Below are 15529 nucleotides of genomic sequence, written 5' to 3' on the forward strand. Positions count from 1 at the left end.
AAATGACGTGTTTTGTTTTGTTTTGTTTTGTTTTGTTTTATGGCATTTCACTTTTTCCTACCTATGTGTACCTTACTCACCAGACCATGCAGTGGTCATACCCTCAGAGTAAAAATGAGATTAGACATACCATAGAAATAAGTGAGTCTTCCCCAATTTGTGCAACAAAACCTGAAGAACTTGAAAGAAAATGAGAGGAAGATAAAACCAAAGGATTTGGGGGAAATGTTAAATAAGAGTAAAGGTGCCATAGGTTTGAGAAGAGTGCAGCTTTCCCCTAATCTTCCCACAAGCTGGAAAGCAGCAGCAAAGAAGTCTTTAGAGTGGGTGGCTTACCCCATGGTGGAAGCCCTCTGGGAGAGGCCTTCAAGTAATGGTCCACCTCTCGAGTGAGAGCATTTGAAGACAGCGCATCTTTATTGAAGTGGGCACCACCACATCAAAGGGCTACTCTAACTGCCATTCCCACTAGCATCTGGTGAGGACTTCCAGCCATTTCACAGAAATACTCTGTCCCCAGAACTTTTTTCTTGGTCCTTCTCCCCTTCATTTCCATGTGAATCCCCCCATGGGTTGCAACATCCTGGGACGCAATCCTAAAATCAAGAGAAGGAGGATGAAATCCCAGACACACGTACAGGTCCAGAAAAAGTAAAGTGAGAGTTCCGCCACCCTCCTCCCATTAACATATGTAGTTCTTTGAAAGGAGGATAGCAAATGGGTCAGTTCAAGATTCTCCTCAACATGAAACTACTAATATAGAGACAGTTTCTTTTTAAAGTGAATATATGAGGTTTATGGGCCTCCCTGGTGGCACAGCGGGCTGAGCACAGCGCTGTGAAGCTGTCAGCAGCTTCTGCAGTGCGAGTGCGATTCCCAGCCAGCCAGGGAGCAACCCACATGGCGCAGTAGACCTCTACTGTCTCACCCGCTGCTCCCCTCAGCAGTGTACTTTGGTCAATCTGCCTGCTCTGCTCCCCTCTCTGTCTCTGGTGAATCCCCTCACCCTGGCCTGTACCCCAGATCTTGTATAAATAAAATAAATCTTAAAAACAAAAAAAGAAAATATGAGGTTTAAATTTTTGAAAGAGAAAATATTAGATGAGAAAGTGATGTAGGTTTTCTCAAAGGAAAATTCCAACAAAGAACTAGAGCTGTCAATATTGCTTTTCTTATTCTTAGCAAAGTTATTATTAGGTGATATGAAGATTACTATAGAGAATCCCTATTTAAATAAGGTCAAGAAGCTAAACAAACAGTCCCACACAAGTACAAATAGCAAACTACAAGACCCAACATGCTTTGCTTCTCTGACAGGAAGTGGTGTTGCTTCTAGGCCAAGTGGAAGGAGGAAGGTTCACTTCATGCAATAGGAGTCCCTCCAAAGGCTAGAAAAGGAGGAGGGGAAAGTGGTAGCCTGGGTTTTTGGGAAGTACACATGTATCTAAGCATGAAACTGTACTTTCCAAATTGCTTTCTTGTAATTTCCAAGTAAGCCCATTTTGAGTGAAATTACTGGTTGCTTTTTGTTTGAAGTCAACAATATCATGTGAGATAGCGCACTTGAGAATATACACTCATTTGCAACGCAGGAGAACCAAAGTCATTATGGTAGACAAACAGACTTTCTTAACTCATCCTACCCCACACGAGCTTGTCTCAGAAAGTCTCCTTCTGCAAATGTTATAATCTCTTCTTTGTGAAAGGTTAGAGTACTTCTGTTTTTCAACCTCTGATATATCCTAATCATCTAACCTCAGTAAGAGACAAATAAGAAAACACCATCTCATCTGGTCTTAGTCAAGGAAATTCTATTACTTCTTACATTCTATGTTCTTATTTACTACTTGATACATCATATCAAAAGTACTCAGTGAATAGATTATGACAGGGAAAATACAAGTTGATACAAATTAGTATGTGAGTGACAAAAATGCAGGTTATTTAATGTATTTCCTAGGCCTGAAGAGTCATTTCCGCCAGATTATGTAATAATATTTACATCTACCTGGACTTAACACAGTAATAACTAGAAATACAACTACTAGAAGTGTAAATTAGTTTACAATTCTTTTAATTATGCTTTGAGATAAAATATAAGGTTCAGAAACATCCTCAAATGTATAGAACCTTTTTTCTTTTTGAGGAATGTATGCCTTTTAGGAACTGGCAGGTCAAGCTTATTTTTTTGAATAAAGCAAAGCTTTATTGGTTTGCCAGTTGATTACTCTTTATATTTCTGTCCCAAAAGACCACCTGTCTAGCATCAAAGGGTCTTGGAAAGTACTATGAAAATTCATAAGATCAGAATGGGTTTTCTGGCAGAAATGACCACTTCTGTTGCTCTCGTACTAGTCATTGGCATTCTTAGACAGAGAAATCTTGATTTCCATACCTTTTAGTGTCTTCTGGAGGATCTCTAAGATTGGCCTCATAGTCTTGACAATTTGCTCCAAGTGATCTGCAGCTGACTCAATGATATTCTTGGCATTCTCAGTTTTGAGTGTATCCTGTAACTTCAAGGTGTCTACTGTAATGGTTTTAGATAAAACAAGACTTGAGCTTTTCTCAGATGTGGAAGCATCTGATTGCTCTTTGCTGTCTTTTCTGTAAAAGTCACTTAATTGAAGGTTCATAATAGGATATTTCATCAAAAGTGAAAGAGAAGATTCCAAACACGCCAGGATGTTACCACTATTCAGCACAGAGACAATGACCGGGGCACGGACATTTCTGAAAATTTGCTTAGCTGACTGTTGCAACTCCTTTACACTGGTACTCTTTTCAACCACAGAGCACATAGCTGTTGCCATCTGGGAAAATAAAGGTTCATTTTGTTTTTTGCCATACTTTGCATTCACTATAAATTGCATCTCCTTGAAAATGATGAGCATTTGTTCAAAGACATCCTTAACATAACCATCTTCTTTCACAGCTTTCAAGATAATCTGAGTATTCATACTGCTGTTAAACAAATCAGTAAGAGTTTTTGTAAAGAAGGAAATATCTTGCATTTGAAAGAAGAACATTTTGGCAGCTTGAACCAGCCTCTCTTTATCCTTTTCTGACTCTGAAGACATTTCTCCAACAAAAATGTTTCAGAGCTGCAAAACAAAGTATAATCCAAGTGAAAATTAAAAGTACACTTGTCAACCACAAGGAGGCTGAAAGTATAATCTAAATGTGATCTTAATTCCTGTGAAGGGTAGGAAAACTACACACGTTTCAAAGCATAAATGATTTAGTGCTTCAATAAAAATAATTACAACAGAGTACAATAGAGTTGTTTTATTGAAAATAAACCACCTATCAAATACTGTGTGCTGAAGCCAAACTGGATATGCTGTAATTGAAACAACACTTGTCAGGCATTACCCTCAATAATCACCCAACCTAGTCAGAAAGATTAAACTTGAGCAAGCACACTCTCTCTAATATTTCTGATTATAGCTAAAACTCTTAGATGAAAAGTGTAAAGTAATTATCAGATAATTCCAAAAGGTGGCTAATAGCACACAGAGGAGGCAGAGAGAGAGTATAGCATTTGAAGAACAATGCAATGATGAAGTTCTCTGGTTTTATGTTTTGTTTTTCCTGGCTTCTGTATTTCTACCTTGAACTCTAGGATTAGCTTGAAACTATAACTGTCAACAACTCCAAAGAAGGAAGCTTTCAAAACAAGCCCACTCTCTCTACCTAGAGAACCTGGAGCAGATCCTTTTTGACTCAAGTACAAGCAAGAAAATGTCAGCCCTTCCTTTGTTCCCATGGACAAGGAAGAGGCAGCCCCAAACCCTTTCACTTATAAGCTGTAGTAGAAAACAGCAGTGCCATCACTGTCACCCTCTTCTGTCTAGCTGAGTAGACAGAAAATGTTCAGAAGGGAATATATGTAAGAGAAGCAACATATTAGAAGCAAATAAGTTAAACAGTAGTCCTCAATTGTCTTCAGAAACAAAATACAACCATTTTAAGATAAAGCAAGTGAGACTGACAGAATAGAGCTATAGTATATAAGGAAAGAATATATGAGGATCCTGAAATAGGGTTCGCAGGACAAAAAAAGTCCACTAACAAGGGGGCTTAAAAGATTTAAGCCCAGGGCCTCCCCGGTGGCACAGCGGTTGAGCACTGGGTTGCGAAGCTGCTCACAGCCTCTGTAGCACCGGTTCTATCCCCCGCCACTGGGTGAGGGTCTCACATGGTGCGCAGAACTCTCCTGCCTCCCGCTGCTCCCCTCAGCAGTGTACTTCATCAGTCTGCCTGCTCTGCTCTCCGCTCTGACTCTGGTGAATTCTCTCACCCTTCCGTGCTTCTGACTGTACCCAGTGCTTGTATAAATAAATAAAAAGAAAATCTTTAAAAGAAAAAAAAGATTGAAGCCCAAAAAGAGAAATTGGTACTTCTGGGAGTGGTATTAAACAATCAAAGGAATGTGGGTAATTGTTCAAGGTGAGAACATAACAAAAGTATGAAGTCCAAAGAGGAACAAATAAAGGATATTAGGAAGGAGCAGTAAGAAATATGAATAGCAAGAGCAAAGAGTCTGAGAGGACTGTCTTTTCAAAAGCAGCCCTTTAATGAATATTCCTTTCTATGAAATCCTAATTTTGTCATTACTCTCCGAACCTGGAGGCAGATACAAACATCTATGGGTAAGGTAACTATATAATTTATCGTTCAAACCGGGATGTAGTGCAAGGGGATGTTAATAGTAATTATGCTGAGAGAAGAGGCATAAACCAGGACTCTCCCAGGGAAATGGATCAATAGAAAGGCAATGGCCTGCACATTGTACCACAAATACATGGAGATGGTATCAGAGGTAAAAAGAATGGACTCAAATAGGAGCGATTGTTTCAGATTTAATACCAACATCTCAGAAAGGAAATGATTAAAATGAAAGACTCAGAGTGAGTTTTCTTCCCCATTGTACACTTCATTTACTTCTGTGTCACATAATCATTAATTAGGCTTGTGATACTTGAATATAATAGCAAGAATATTTCCATTAAAATAAATAAAAAGTAAGGAAAGGACAAACACATCCAGAAACAAGTTCAAGTACACTTCTTTAGACAATCAGCTGTCAAGAGATCACTCCACAGGCCTATTAGCTTATTCTCCCTGAAGGGTTTGTCTGTGTATTTCTCTTTTGATCTTGACATTCCAAGAAGACAAAGTCATCCAATGCAATCTCCCAAAATACTTGTCCTATCTAAAAATGTTCTGAACTTTCATTACAACCCTTTCTCTCAGCTGAAAAGTGCTAATGTCTCTAACAAATGTTCATGATCCTTTTGCATCTCCTCCAGAATTCTGCCCAATCATCACCCCTTTCTTTTGTGCTGTGAACTGAGGTTTGTCCCCTTCCCCCAAACTCATATGTTGAAGCACTAGCATAACTATGTCTATTATTTGGAAATGGGGTTTTATAAGGAGGTAACTAAATTTGAATGAAGTCATAGGGTGGAGCCCAATACAACAGGATTTGTATCCTTCTAAGAAGAGAATCAGAGACTTGAATAACTGACAGGTAGAATCCCAAAACAAGAACTGCAGTCATAGAACCAACTTCTCTACTGAAGTGAGTTAGCTCAGTTGATTAGCACTTTTCAGCAATAAAAAGTCCATTGAAGAACAGAAAAATCATGTTTACTACATCTTTCAAATTGTTGGTTAATATATACTAACATGATATTAATATAGGCAAGAAGACAATTCTGAGAGCTAAATCATTCAGAAGTAATCTACAAACCTGACAGGCAGAGGGACCCAGCAGACACTAACAAAGCCTGTAAGTCATCACATTCCATCAGAAGCATCCAGATGAAATCACATGAAAAAGCCCTTCAACAATACTCCTAAACCTTCACTGGGACTACTGAACTCAGAAACACAGCAAGGTAGGTAATGTGGGTATTTCCACTGGTACTGATATAATACTCTGTCTTCTCTCCATATTAGGGAATTTGAAATAGCAGGTCAATCTTCAATTATAGCCATAAATATAACAAAGTAACTGTTGTAAGATGTTCCCATGGCATGTTCCTAGTGATTAGATCTCTGAAGACACCAGGTAAGTAAGAAATTGAACAGTTTCTACAACTTATTATGTTAGAGGGGAATACAGAGCCATTAAGACATCAATTTTAGAAATGATTAAGGATGGAATGACACCTGTGTGAAAATTTTATTCATATAGATTATAACATTTCCTCTTATAATAATTATACATGCACTCAAGATCTGTGAAAGAATGAATGTGCAATCTACTACCAGGTAATATATAGTGTTACACACCTTCATAAGTTGCATTACATTGAAAAATATCACTGCATATTTGCTCTGTATCCACAGACACTTATTTGTTTGAGGGGAAGAAACACTGTCTTTTTAAATGCCATGTGGCATATAGCAGAAGTTTCCCAAATAGCCTTTGAGGTGCTGACTTTGATATTCTGCTTTCTGATCAGAAATACTCTTTAAAAGAATTTACATCAGAAAATGTATCATCACACCACAATCAACTTGTGTTTGTGATTATCTTTATTTAAAATAAAGTGAAGGAAGCCCATAACTAGCTAGTAGTTATTTTCTCCTAATAAGAGTCTGACCTTACCTATACCTCATTCTTACAGACTCAGATAAGTGACTCTTGCCTGACAGCTGGAACCAATAGGAATAGTGATGAAAAGTGACAGCAGAGAGAAGCAGCACCTCAGTGAGCACTCGTGTGACAACTATCAAAGGTTCAGAGGGTCATGTTTTTCTTTTTTAATTATTAAAGGAAAAAATTCAAAGATATACTGACATGGAGACAATATCATAAAATCCCATGTACCCAGTTTCAAAAATTATTAAAACAAAGTCAACCTTATATCCTTTATAGCTCTACCCTACTCTCCTTTTCAGATTACTTGGAAGTAGATCTCAGAGATCATATCATTTCATCATTATAGTATTCCTACAAAAGATAGAAAACTCCCCTTTTTGAAATTTCACCTTAAGTTCTCCAACATAATAATATTTATTTAATAAGTAGGACCATCTTTAACTTTGAAACAGACCTAGTGTCTTGCTGTAAAAATTTATTCTGGGAGGCAGTACAAAAGTTTTTAGAGTGTAGTTTGTATACAGATTGGAAGTAATGAAAAGTTTAATTTCCATTCATTATACAATTATTATGAAAATTTACCCTGAAAAAATAATATAGATAATTAACTGGAAAACACACACACACAAATTAAAATGCTCATCAGAATAGTATGTACTGAAACATTTGGGAATTTATTAAATTATGGTAAAGATAGCTTATGAAGTACTTATGTAATCAATAAAATGATTATAAAGCTAGAAATACAGAAACATATTTAATAAACTAATAGAAGATGAAAATTTTATTTATATTATTATTGCAACTTTGTAAAAATATTCATGCATTTAAACAAACTATGGATTGGGAATAACAAAAAAAATTAAGATGTAGGTAATGGCTATTTTTCTTTTCTATTTTAAAGTGCTTCTATATCATTGCTATTGACTTTATAATATTTTATTAAATCTTTTAGTTTCTTTCTGTTGTAAGTCTACCATCACAGTAACTATCACACACCATTTTTAACCACCTCAAATTAATTTTTCTTTAATTCCTGTAGCATGTGACAGCCAATTCACTACTGTTATTCACAAAAGTATCCTGAGAATTATCTGAATATGTCATAATACTGTACATTTCATTTCATTTTGCACATAATACTGTACCTTTTCCTAAATAAATGTATCACCAAATAAAACCTATACAATGATTAATGTTTCTACAATTGCATATATTTGCTCTTTAATCTTTAATATTTACTTCACAACTCAACAAATTTAGAGGTTAAGTTCAATATGAATCAATCTGACGCAGTTTTTGTTTCATTCCAATTTTTTAAGATATGCTGATCAGTGCTAGCAGCACGCCCAGGTTGCTTTGCTTATTTTATGAAGCGCAAGATACAATATATGTGATTTCCAAGCTGTTTAGCAACAGAATTCTCTCTTCAAATAAAAATTTTACCCACCCATAACCCAAATATAGGAACAACAACGTACAGCGGCTTCAACAAAAGCTGGGTGTGCCCGCGACCAGGAGCTCCACCTACTGGCCAACAGTTCCCCATTAAATCAACCTAGGGCTCTAGAGAGCCTGTTTCACTAGCCTCTAAAATAAAATATTCAAGTAACAGCGCAAACTTTGCTGTGGGTAAGTGAACAAACAGTAACTGCCGCCAAAGTGCATTTGTCACCTACAGGTAATGATCACGTGACAAAGAGTGTAAAACCCCACATTTGCACACTAAAGTTGCAAGGAATCAGACAGAGCTAGATTAAGTACATCACTTAGTTTCCTGCTAGTATTGATGTTTCAGTCATTTTTAGAATGACTTTAAAAATATTTTTAAAGATTGGATATTTTCAATCATCAACGAATCATCCCTGAAAATGTTATTAAAGTAGATGGCTCAGAAATGTTGTTTTTAGGCACAAATAGCAATGTTTGTGCCATTTAACTGCAATCTTTAATTTCAGGACTTGGATTTTGCTGAGTGAAGCAATATGAGCTTCAGAACTAAATTGTCACGAGCAGTAATAGAAAGAGACACTTTCTCCGTATGGCTTCCATGTGGTATATGACTTCTCTAATTTAACCTATCATATATTTAGGCACATCCATTTGAGAAAGTACAAATTCTTCACCTCCCCTGGAGGATTAAATGTTTCCCTATAGCCTAAGTGTCAATGTATATTAAAGGTGGGTTCTCTGAAATTTGAATTTGCACAAGCACCACCTCTATAATTCTGAAAACTGTTAATTACAAAATTGCTTCCTTCACCAACATCTTCAAATTTTACCTAAGACATAATTTGTTGATTTCACCTCCAAACCCTACCTCTCTTCCTTGCAATTCTCTTACATTTCTTATTTCATTGGGATGAAAATCATTTTGTGTTCAGTATTGGAGCAGGAATGGCAACAGGCCAGCTGAATATCTACCTGCACCAGGAACCCTCTCAACTCCCTGCCCTAAAGCCTGACTAAGAAAAATAAGCTCTTGTTCATTAGAAGTAAAAAATAATTCTGAGCAGATCATGATGTATCTTATTCAAATTTGTCATTGGCACAAAATTGTAACTGTTGTCTGGACCCCAGGAAGATGGGTACAAAAGTGCATGTGCAAAGGCTTGAATACATAAAGGAAAAAATAGTACTTCTATGAAAGTTGATAGACTTCTGTCTTTGATTTCTGGCAAGATTAAACTTTTTACCAACTTGTTAATTACTGTTTCTTTTATTGTCCAGAGTTGTTTGCTCATTTAGCTATAATACTACTGTTGTCTTTATTAATAAGAACTCTTTAAAGTTAATAACACTTTTGGGCCTCCCTAATGGCGCAAGGGATTGAGTGTCAGCACTAAGAAGCTGTCTGCAGCCACTGCAGGATGAGTTACATCCCCAGCCAGGGAGATGACCCACATGGCACAGCAGACCTCTCCCGCCTTGCCCACTGCTCTCCTTAGCAGTGTATTTTAGTAGATCTGCCTGTTCTGCTTCCGACGCTGTCTCTGGTGAATCCTCTCACCCACTGCACATCTGGCCTACACCCCAGTTCCTGTATGCATAAATAAATCTTTAAAAAAAATTAAAATAAATACTTTTTCATTTTTCTTGAATTTTTCCCAGTTGGCTTGCAGGGTTTTTTCCACGAGGTCATCTTTGCTAATCACAATTTTATGTGACTTTTTCCTTTAAGTTTATAAAATCTTCTTCCCTACAGACATAATTCATATTTTTCTATTTTATTTTTTCACTTATCTTATACTGATGATACTTTTAAATCAACTTTTAGCCCCCCCAAAGACAAGTCCACCATGCCAAGACCATTTAAGAAAAAAATAATTTCAATTACTATTGATTTGAGAATCTACATTTATTTTATATTGTCACATGTATAGAAGGATCTGCTTTGGGGACTATTTTGTTCCCTGACTCCATCTACTCTTACACCTGTACAATACTGGCTATTATTTTAAAATATTGCCAGTGATCAGCATGTCTTAGGAAATTAGAATGGAAAAAAGATCCTATCAATTTTACTGAATTGATTAAAGAGCAAACAATGAAACAGTTTTTATTAGGGATGGAAAAGCCATTACTTTTCCTGAAAAAAAAATAGTTTCACCTTATTCAGTGTTTCAGATGTATTTTTCGATTATCAGTTTGCATTAAAATAATGAATTGGGAAGGAGTTGACCACTGGTGCTTTCCTTTCAACACTCCAGTAAAAGGAATGATCATCTCTCCATGTGTTTATCCTTAGAGAAACAGGACTATACCACACACCTTTGCTGTATAATAGCATATGATAGGTGCTAGAAATATTCTTCACATTTTCAGGGTAAGAAAATTTCTTCTCACCTAAATATCTGAATAAGGATATAGTTGATGATCTTCTGAATTCAAAGTCAGAAACTGGATCTTTCCTTTCATGATAACATCTGAAAACTAGAAGCCAAAACACATACAAAAAAAAAAGTTTAATGGAAAATTTCTAGAAATTAAAGCCTAAATTTGCAGTTATCAAATCGCATATGGCAACCAAAGAGCGAGTTTCAAAACTCTTACTAGGCCCTCAACAAGAAATTTTTTAGGGCCTCCCCAGTGGCGCAGCGGTTGAGCGCTGGGTTGCGAAGCTGCCCGCAGCCTCTGCAGCTCCGGTTCAATCCCCGGAGGCTGATCCCCGGCCACCGGAGGAGGGTCCCATATGGCGCACAACCCTCTCCTGCCACCCGCTGCTCCCCTCAGCAGTGTACTTCAGTCCTTCTGCCTGCTCTGCTCCCCCCACTCTGGCTCTGGTGAATTCTCTCACCCTCCCGCGCTTCTGACTGTACCCAGGGCTTGTATAAATAAATAAATACATCTTTTTAAAAAAAAAAAAATTTTTTTAAATGAAACATATGTTCTAAGTACTATTTTGTGGAAATCTGTGTCAGTCACAAACACAGTGTGTGTATGTGTGTACTGGTAAGTTAGATAAAAAAGAATTTGTGTGTGTGTGTGTGTGTGTGTGTACTGGATACAAGTTATAAAAAAGAATTTCTGACCACAATAAAGTTTATTCTACCAGAGACAACAGTGTATTTTTAAAACAGCAGAGGTGATTATTTCCCTAAACTTTTTTTTAATTTCTTCTTTCCAACTCCAAATACTCTCTTTATGAATGGAAAGTAGGGTATTTTCATGTTTACTTTCTTGAGAGGAAAAGCTTCTTCACTCATTTATCAATGGCTTCTGAGATTCCCCATATCCTGGCTAAGAATTATGATCCTTTGTTAGGTAAAGCCCAAATTAATGTTATTTACTCAGAGGGAATGTGCCAGATCCTACATAGACATAGAAGACCTCATTTTTCTTTTTCTCCCAAAAGGCTAAAAAAAAAAAGTGCTAGATAGATAGTAAGTCTAGTCAAGATATGTATTTTGAGTAACATTCTTACTAGGCTGAAACTTAAGTTTTTCACTCAAATAAACTTAAAAAAAAAAGTTAGTTTTTTCTCTACACAGTACTCTAAGCCAGAAGTATAAACATAAGGGGCCTCCCCTGGTGGCAGGGGTTGAGCGCTGGGCTGCAAAGCTGCCTGCAGCCTCTGCAGCGCCAGTTCCATGCTGGTGAGGGTCCCACATGGCGCGTAGACCTCTCCTGCCATGCCCGCTGCTTCCCTCAGCAGTGTATTTCATCACTCTGCCTGTTCTATTCCCCACTCTGGCTCTGGTGAATTCTCTCACCCTCCCGTGCTTCCGACTGTACCCCAGTGCTTGTATAAATAAATAAATAAATAATAAATCTTTAAAAAAAAAGTATAAACATAAGAACTTTCCCATCAGGCTCATTTTATTCATTCCATGATGTGCGCAATACTTCTGTGAAATGGCATTATTTTCTTTCTGAGCATACCTGGTGTAGCTTAGTAAAGGACAAGGGCAATATAAGTCATTTTACATAACTTATAAATTTTGCAAAAGGAGAATCATATAGTCATGACTGCAATATTTCCTGCACCATGCCCACTTTTTCCCCTGTGGTACTTTAATCCAAAGAGTATTTTTTATTAAGATTCCAGTGTTTTAATATGTTGAATTTGGACATCTCCCTTAGGTTTAGAAAACAAATAATTTGCCCATAATGAGATACAAAGTGATTTGGACATTGTCAACTAAGGAAATAGTATATAAACAATATTAGACTTTAATAGTCCTATAAACTCAGAGGTCTTAATTATCCCTCTTGTCCCACTAATTAACTCCAAATATTAGAGAAATCAATCTACTCAATATGGTAACGATGGGCTGGAGAAATTACAGAGCCTTGGTGATCCATAGCTAGCCATTTCAAACTGCAGACTGTTTCAAGTATGCTATTAGGAAACAATTGTGTTTATTAATAATCAGATGCTTGATAAACACAAATATTTTCTAGCTAGGCTTTCTCCCTACCAGACAATCTAATGCACTAAGTAAGATCAATACATTGTGTTCCGTTACCCACATTCTCTATACACTAGCTCCAAATTTCATAAAAATGATTACTTGGAAGAACCTGTTGAGTCTTCTGAGGAATTCCTTAAATACCAGGCTGCTACTTTCCTATGCATGGAGTGAACACATTCCTAGTCAAATGTATCCAAAGAGCAACTACTGTTCAAAATCTTAGTGAAGATTTATTATTTTTCAGAGATCATATTTGAAATATGGCTCAGAGTGACCTCCTCTACCCAGAGAACCCAAGGAGACGGCAGCAAGTAAACCGTCTTCAGCAGCAGCTCCTTGACTGCTTAGCAGACAGCTTCCATGCCACCAATAAGCTGATTGGAGTTTTAAACATGCACTTGGGGTGCAGGCTGGACTTCATTGAGATGAAAAGAAATGGGACTATCAAAGAAAACTGTGATATCATCATCCATGCCATGATAAATATCCAAAAGGAATTGCAAAAGGTTGATGAGGCGCTAAAAGATAAACTAGAGCCAACCCTTTATAGAAAACTTCAGGATATTAAGGAAAAGGAAACAGAGAAAATTGCAATCGTACAAAAAGTTATTTCAGTCATCTTGGGAGAAGCTACTTCTGCAGCCAGTGCAGTGGCTGTTAAACTCGTGGGCTCCAATGTCACAAGTGGCATAATTAACAAGCTGGTCGCTGTATTAGCTCAAATTGGTGCTTCTCTCCTTGGTAGCATTGGAGTTGCTGTTCTTGGCCTTGGCATAGACATGATCTTCCGTGCCATCCTGGGAGCAGTGGAGAAAACACAGCTTCAAGCAGCCATCAAAAGTTATGAGAAGCATCTGATGGAATTCAAGTCAGCCTCACAAAAATATCATCATGCCATTACTGAGGTCACCAAGACAGTGAGACAGCAAATGAAATAACCATTTGCCACTGGAAATTTTTTCTGCTTCTCTCCCAATAATAGCATTTAGCTTCAATTCACTTCATTTTCCATAAGTTTCCAACATGAAGATAAATATAGTAAATAACTTGGAAAGGTGAATTACTTGAACTAGTAAAACTAGTTGATAACTCCATTGTTTATATCAACAACAATGAATGCCTAGATTTGCAAGGATGTCTTCTTATTCTGCTACACTAGATCAACATCAGAGTAATGCTGTGGTGGAGCAGCAGGTGTAGGAGTTACCTTTTCCTTTTCTCATTTCCCAAATCCTTAAATTTACATTAAATCCAATGACTTATTTCTACCATTACCCTCAGACAACATCTTGTTCTAAGGGGACATAATATTTATTCACTTGTACCAAGACAAAAATCCTGGGCCATTAAATGGGATAGAAATACTACCATAATTTTGACCAAGTTTCAATCCAATTTTCTACAAACTGGAAGAGACTGAAAACGGCTTGCAACAATTTACTTGAAAGGAGGCAATCGTTCCATAAACTTCTACTAATTACACTATTGCCTGGATTTTTTTTTTTTTAAAGATTGCAATCAAACTTGACTAATTCTGATGTGATGATTAAATTGTCCTCAAGTGAAAGTTTGAACAGTCTGGAACAGAAAAAGAAAACAAGCAAATCCAGCTCTACACGCATAAAACGCATTTAGGACACAGGAGAGGAAGTTGCTACTTTTAAGAATTTGACATTTAAAGGAAAGTCATGAATACCTTATAAGTATTCAGAAAAATGAAATTTTGTTTTCAATACTAGCAGAAAGGAGGAAGTTATTTTTTCTCTATAAAACTTTACGTGACCCATTTCATTAATTATCTGATTTCAGAAAAATCCAGAAGCTACAAAGACCTAATGGTTTGGTTGAATTTCTGCAGATCAAGTGTTCATTTTCTAAATTCCTCACAACTAATGCCTTTCCATTGAGATGCCTATTTTCTACTTACAAAATTATTAACAGGAGTCAATGCAAGAATTTGTGTTATAGCTAGTTCTTACATCCCAGTACAGGAAACGTCTTTGAAATTTTAAAAGCTAGATTAAATAATTTTTCAAATGTACTTTCTCTTGTCATTGCTCTTTTAAACTAGTTCCAAAACTTCAAAACAGTTCACCTATAAATTTTTTATTCTCTGACTTATAAGCTTTTAAACTGTACTTTGTTATTGTTCTGAGACTTAAAATTCACTCTTAATCCAAATAAAAAATTTTCTAAGACAAGGTTTAGCTAAGGAACAAAACTTAATACAGTTAAGCGCATATTAAATATTGTTAAAAATGAGTATGTACCGTCAAGATTGTGGAATATTTACAATTGACAGTAGTAGGAATTGGGTTGTATCTAACTTATTTTCCTGTAAGAAAGATTCAAATCAAGACTAGCACAGGTAGACTCAAAAGTGTCCTCAAAAGTACTTTAAATATATTTACCCTTACCTTCAAGGGGTTAAAAAAAAAAAAGAAGCCTTTAGAGAAAGAGGGTAGAGGAACGAAGATCAAAGTGAAAAAACCACGTACGAGTGGTGACATCATAAAGGACTTTTGGCGGGTGAAAACACCAGCAGGAAAAGAGAGCAATATAAATCCTCGCCACTCATAAACTTAAAACTGACTTCAGCGCACCCCCGTTCAATAAGCCTTTTCCATAACGCAATCTTCACTAGGTACACTCATTTACACCAAGCTAAAAATATACTAATTACTGCTTTGAAAATCTAATCCCCACGTTTCCTTTTCAAAATAAATGAATCTTGTAAATTAGCAACCTGGGACTCTAATGTGGGCACGGATCTGCTCAGCTCTACAAATGAGTGTCGATAAACTGAATTTCCAGACGAACGGACGCTAGCAAACCGCCACAGAACACGGTAACTACTGTTATTTGGGGATTTTAGACACTCCCAAAAGGTTGCACCGGCTCACGCCATGAGAGAACGAAAAGTCAAAATCTAACACAATCTCGTGAGACAGGAAAAGCGCAAAACACCTGCCTATAGCAACTCGGCCGGTCTCTGGCG

At 36.8% G+C, this 15529-nt stretch overlaps 2 protein-coding genes across 4 annotated transcripts; one reads left to right on the top strand and one right to left on the bottom strand.

Moving 5' to 3' along the window:
- Positions 1–352: 352 nt before the first annotated feature.
- CUNH12orf60 (chromosome unknown C12orf60 homolog) lies at positions 353–15483 on the bottom strand. 3 transcript variants are annotated; one of them, XM_037514303.2, is made up of 4 exons: positions 14949–15480; positions 10463–10549; positions 2396–3104; positions 353–596 (listed from the first exon to the last, which is right to left on the bottom strand). In XM_037514303.2, the coding sequence occupies exons 3-4, from the start codon at positions 3078–3080 to the stop codon at positions 547–549; spliced, it is 735 nt and encodes a 244-aa protein (XP_037370200.1). In that variant the 5' UTR covers positions 3081–3104; positions 10463–10549; positions 14949–15480; the 3' UTR covers positions 353–546. The 3 variants fall into 3 exon arrangements, with proteins under 3 accessions (XP_037370200.1, XP_054552403.1, XP_037370201.1); XM_054696428.1 differs by lacking the exon at positions 353–596 and adding an exon at positions 1178–1388 and having other exon boundaries at positions 14949–15483; XM_037514304.2 differs by lacking the exon at positions 353–596 and having other exon boundaries at positions 2337–3104; positions 14949–15483.
- On the top strand, positions 5885–13704 carry SMCO3 (single-pass membrane protein with coiled-coil domains 3). Its single transcript, XM_037514305.2, has 2 exons — positions 5885–5906; positions 12776–13704. Exon 2 carries the CDS (start codon positions 12792–12794, stop codon positions 13467–13469), a length of 678 nt encoding a protein of 225 aa, XP_037370202.1. The 5' UTR covers positions 5885–5906; positions 12776–12791; the 3' UTR covers positions 13470–13704.
- Positions 15484–15529: the final 46 nt, after the last annotated feature.

This window comes from Talpa occidentalis, unplaced genomic scaffold (genome assembly GCF_014898055.3).
Source record: "Talpa occidentalis isolate TD23 unplaced genomic scaffold, MPIMG_talOcc4v2.1 talOcc4.16, whole genome shotgun sequence".
NCBI classification, from domain to species: Eukaryota; Metazoa; Chordata; class Mammalia; order Eulipotyphla; family Talpidae; genus Talpa; species Talpa occidentalis.

What these genes read in the sequence shown, in the direction of transcription:
- CUNH12orf60 (XM_037514303.2), bottom strand. Translation starts at nt 3,080, where the DNA reads ATGTCTTCAGAGTCAGAAAAGGATAAAGAGAGGCTGGTTCAAGCTGCC. An exon ending in CCTCCAGAAGACACTAAAAG is followed by an intron (nt 597 to 2,395) that starts GTATGGAAATCA and finishes TCTTGATTTTAG; the next exon opens with GATTGCGTCCCAGGATGTTG.
- SMCO3 (XM_037514305.2), top strand. Translation starts at nt 12,792, where the DNA reads ATGGCTCAGAGTGACCTCCTCTACCCAGAGAACCCAAGGAGACGGCAG.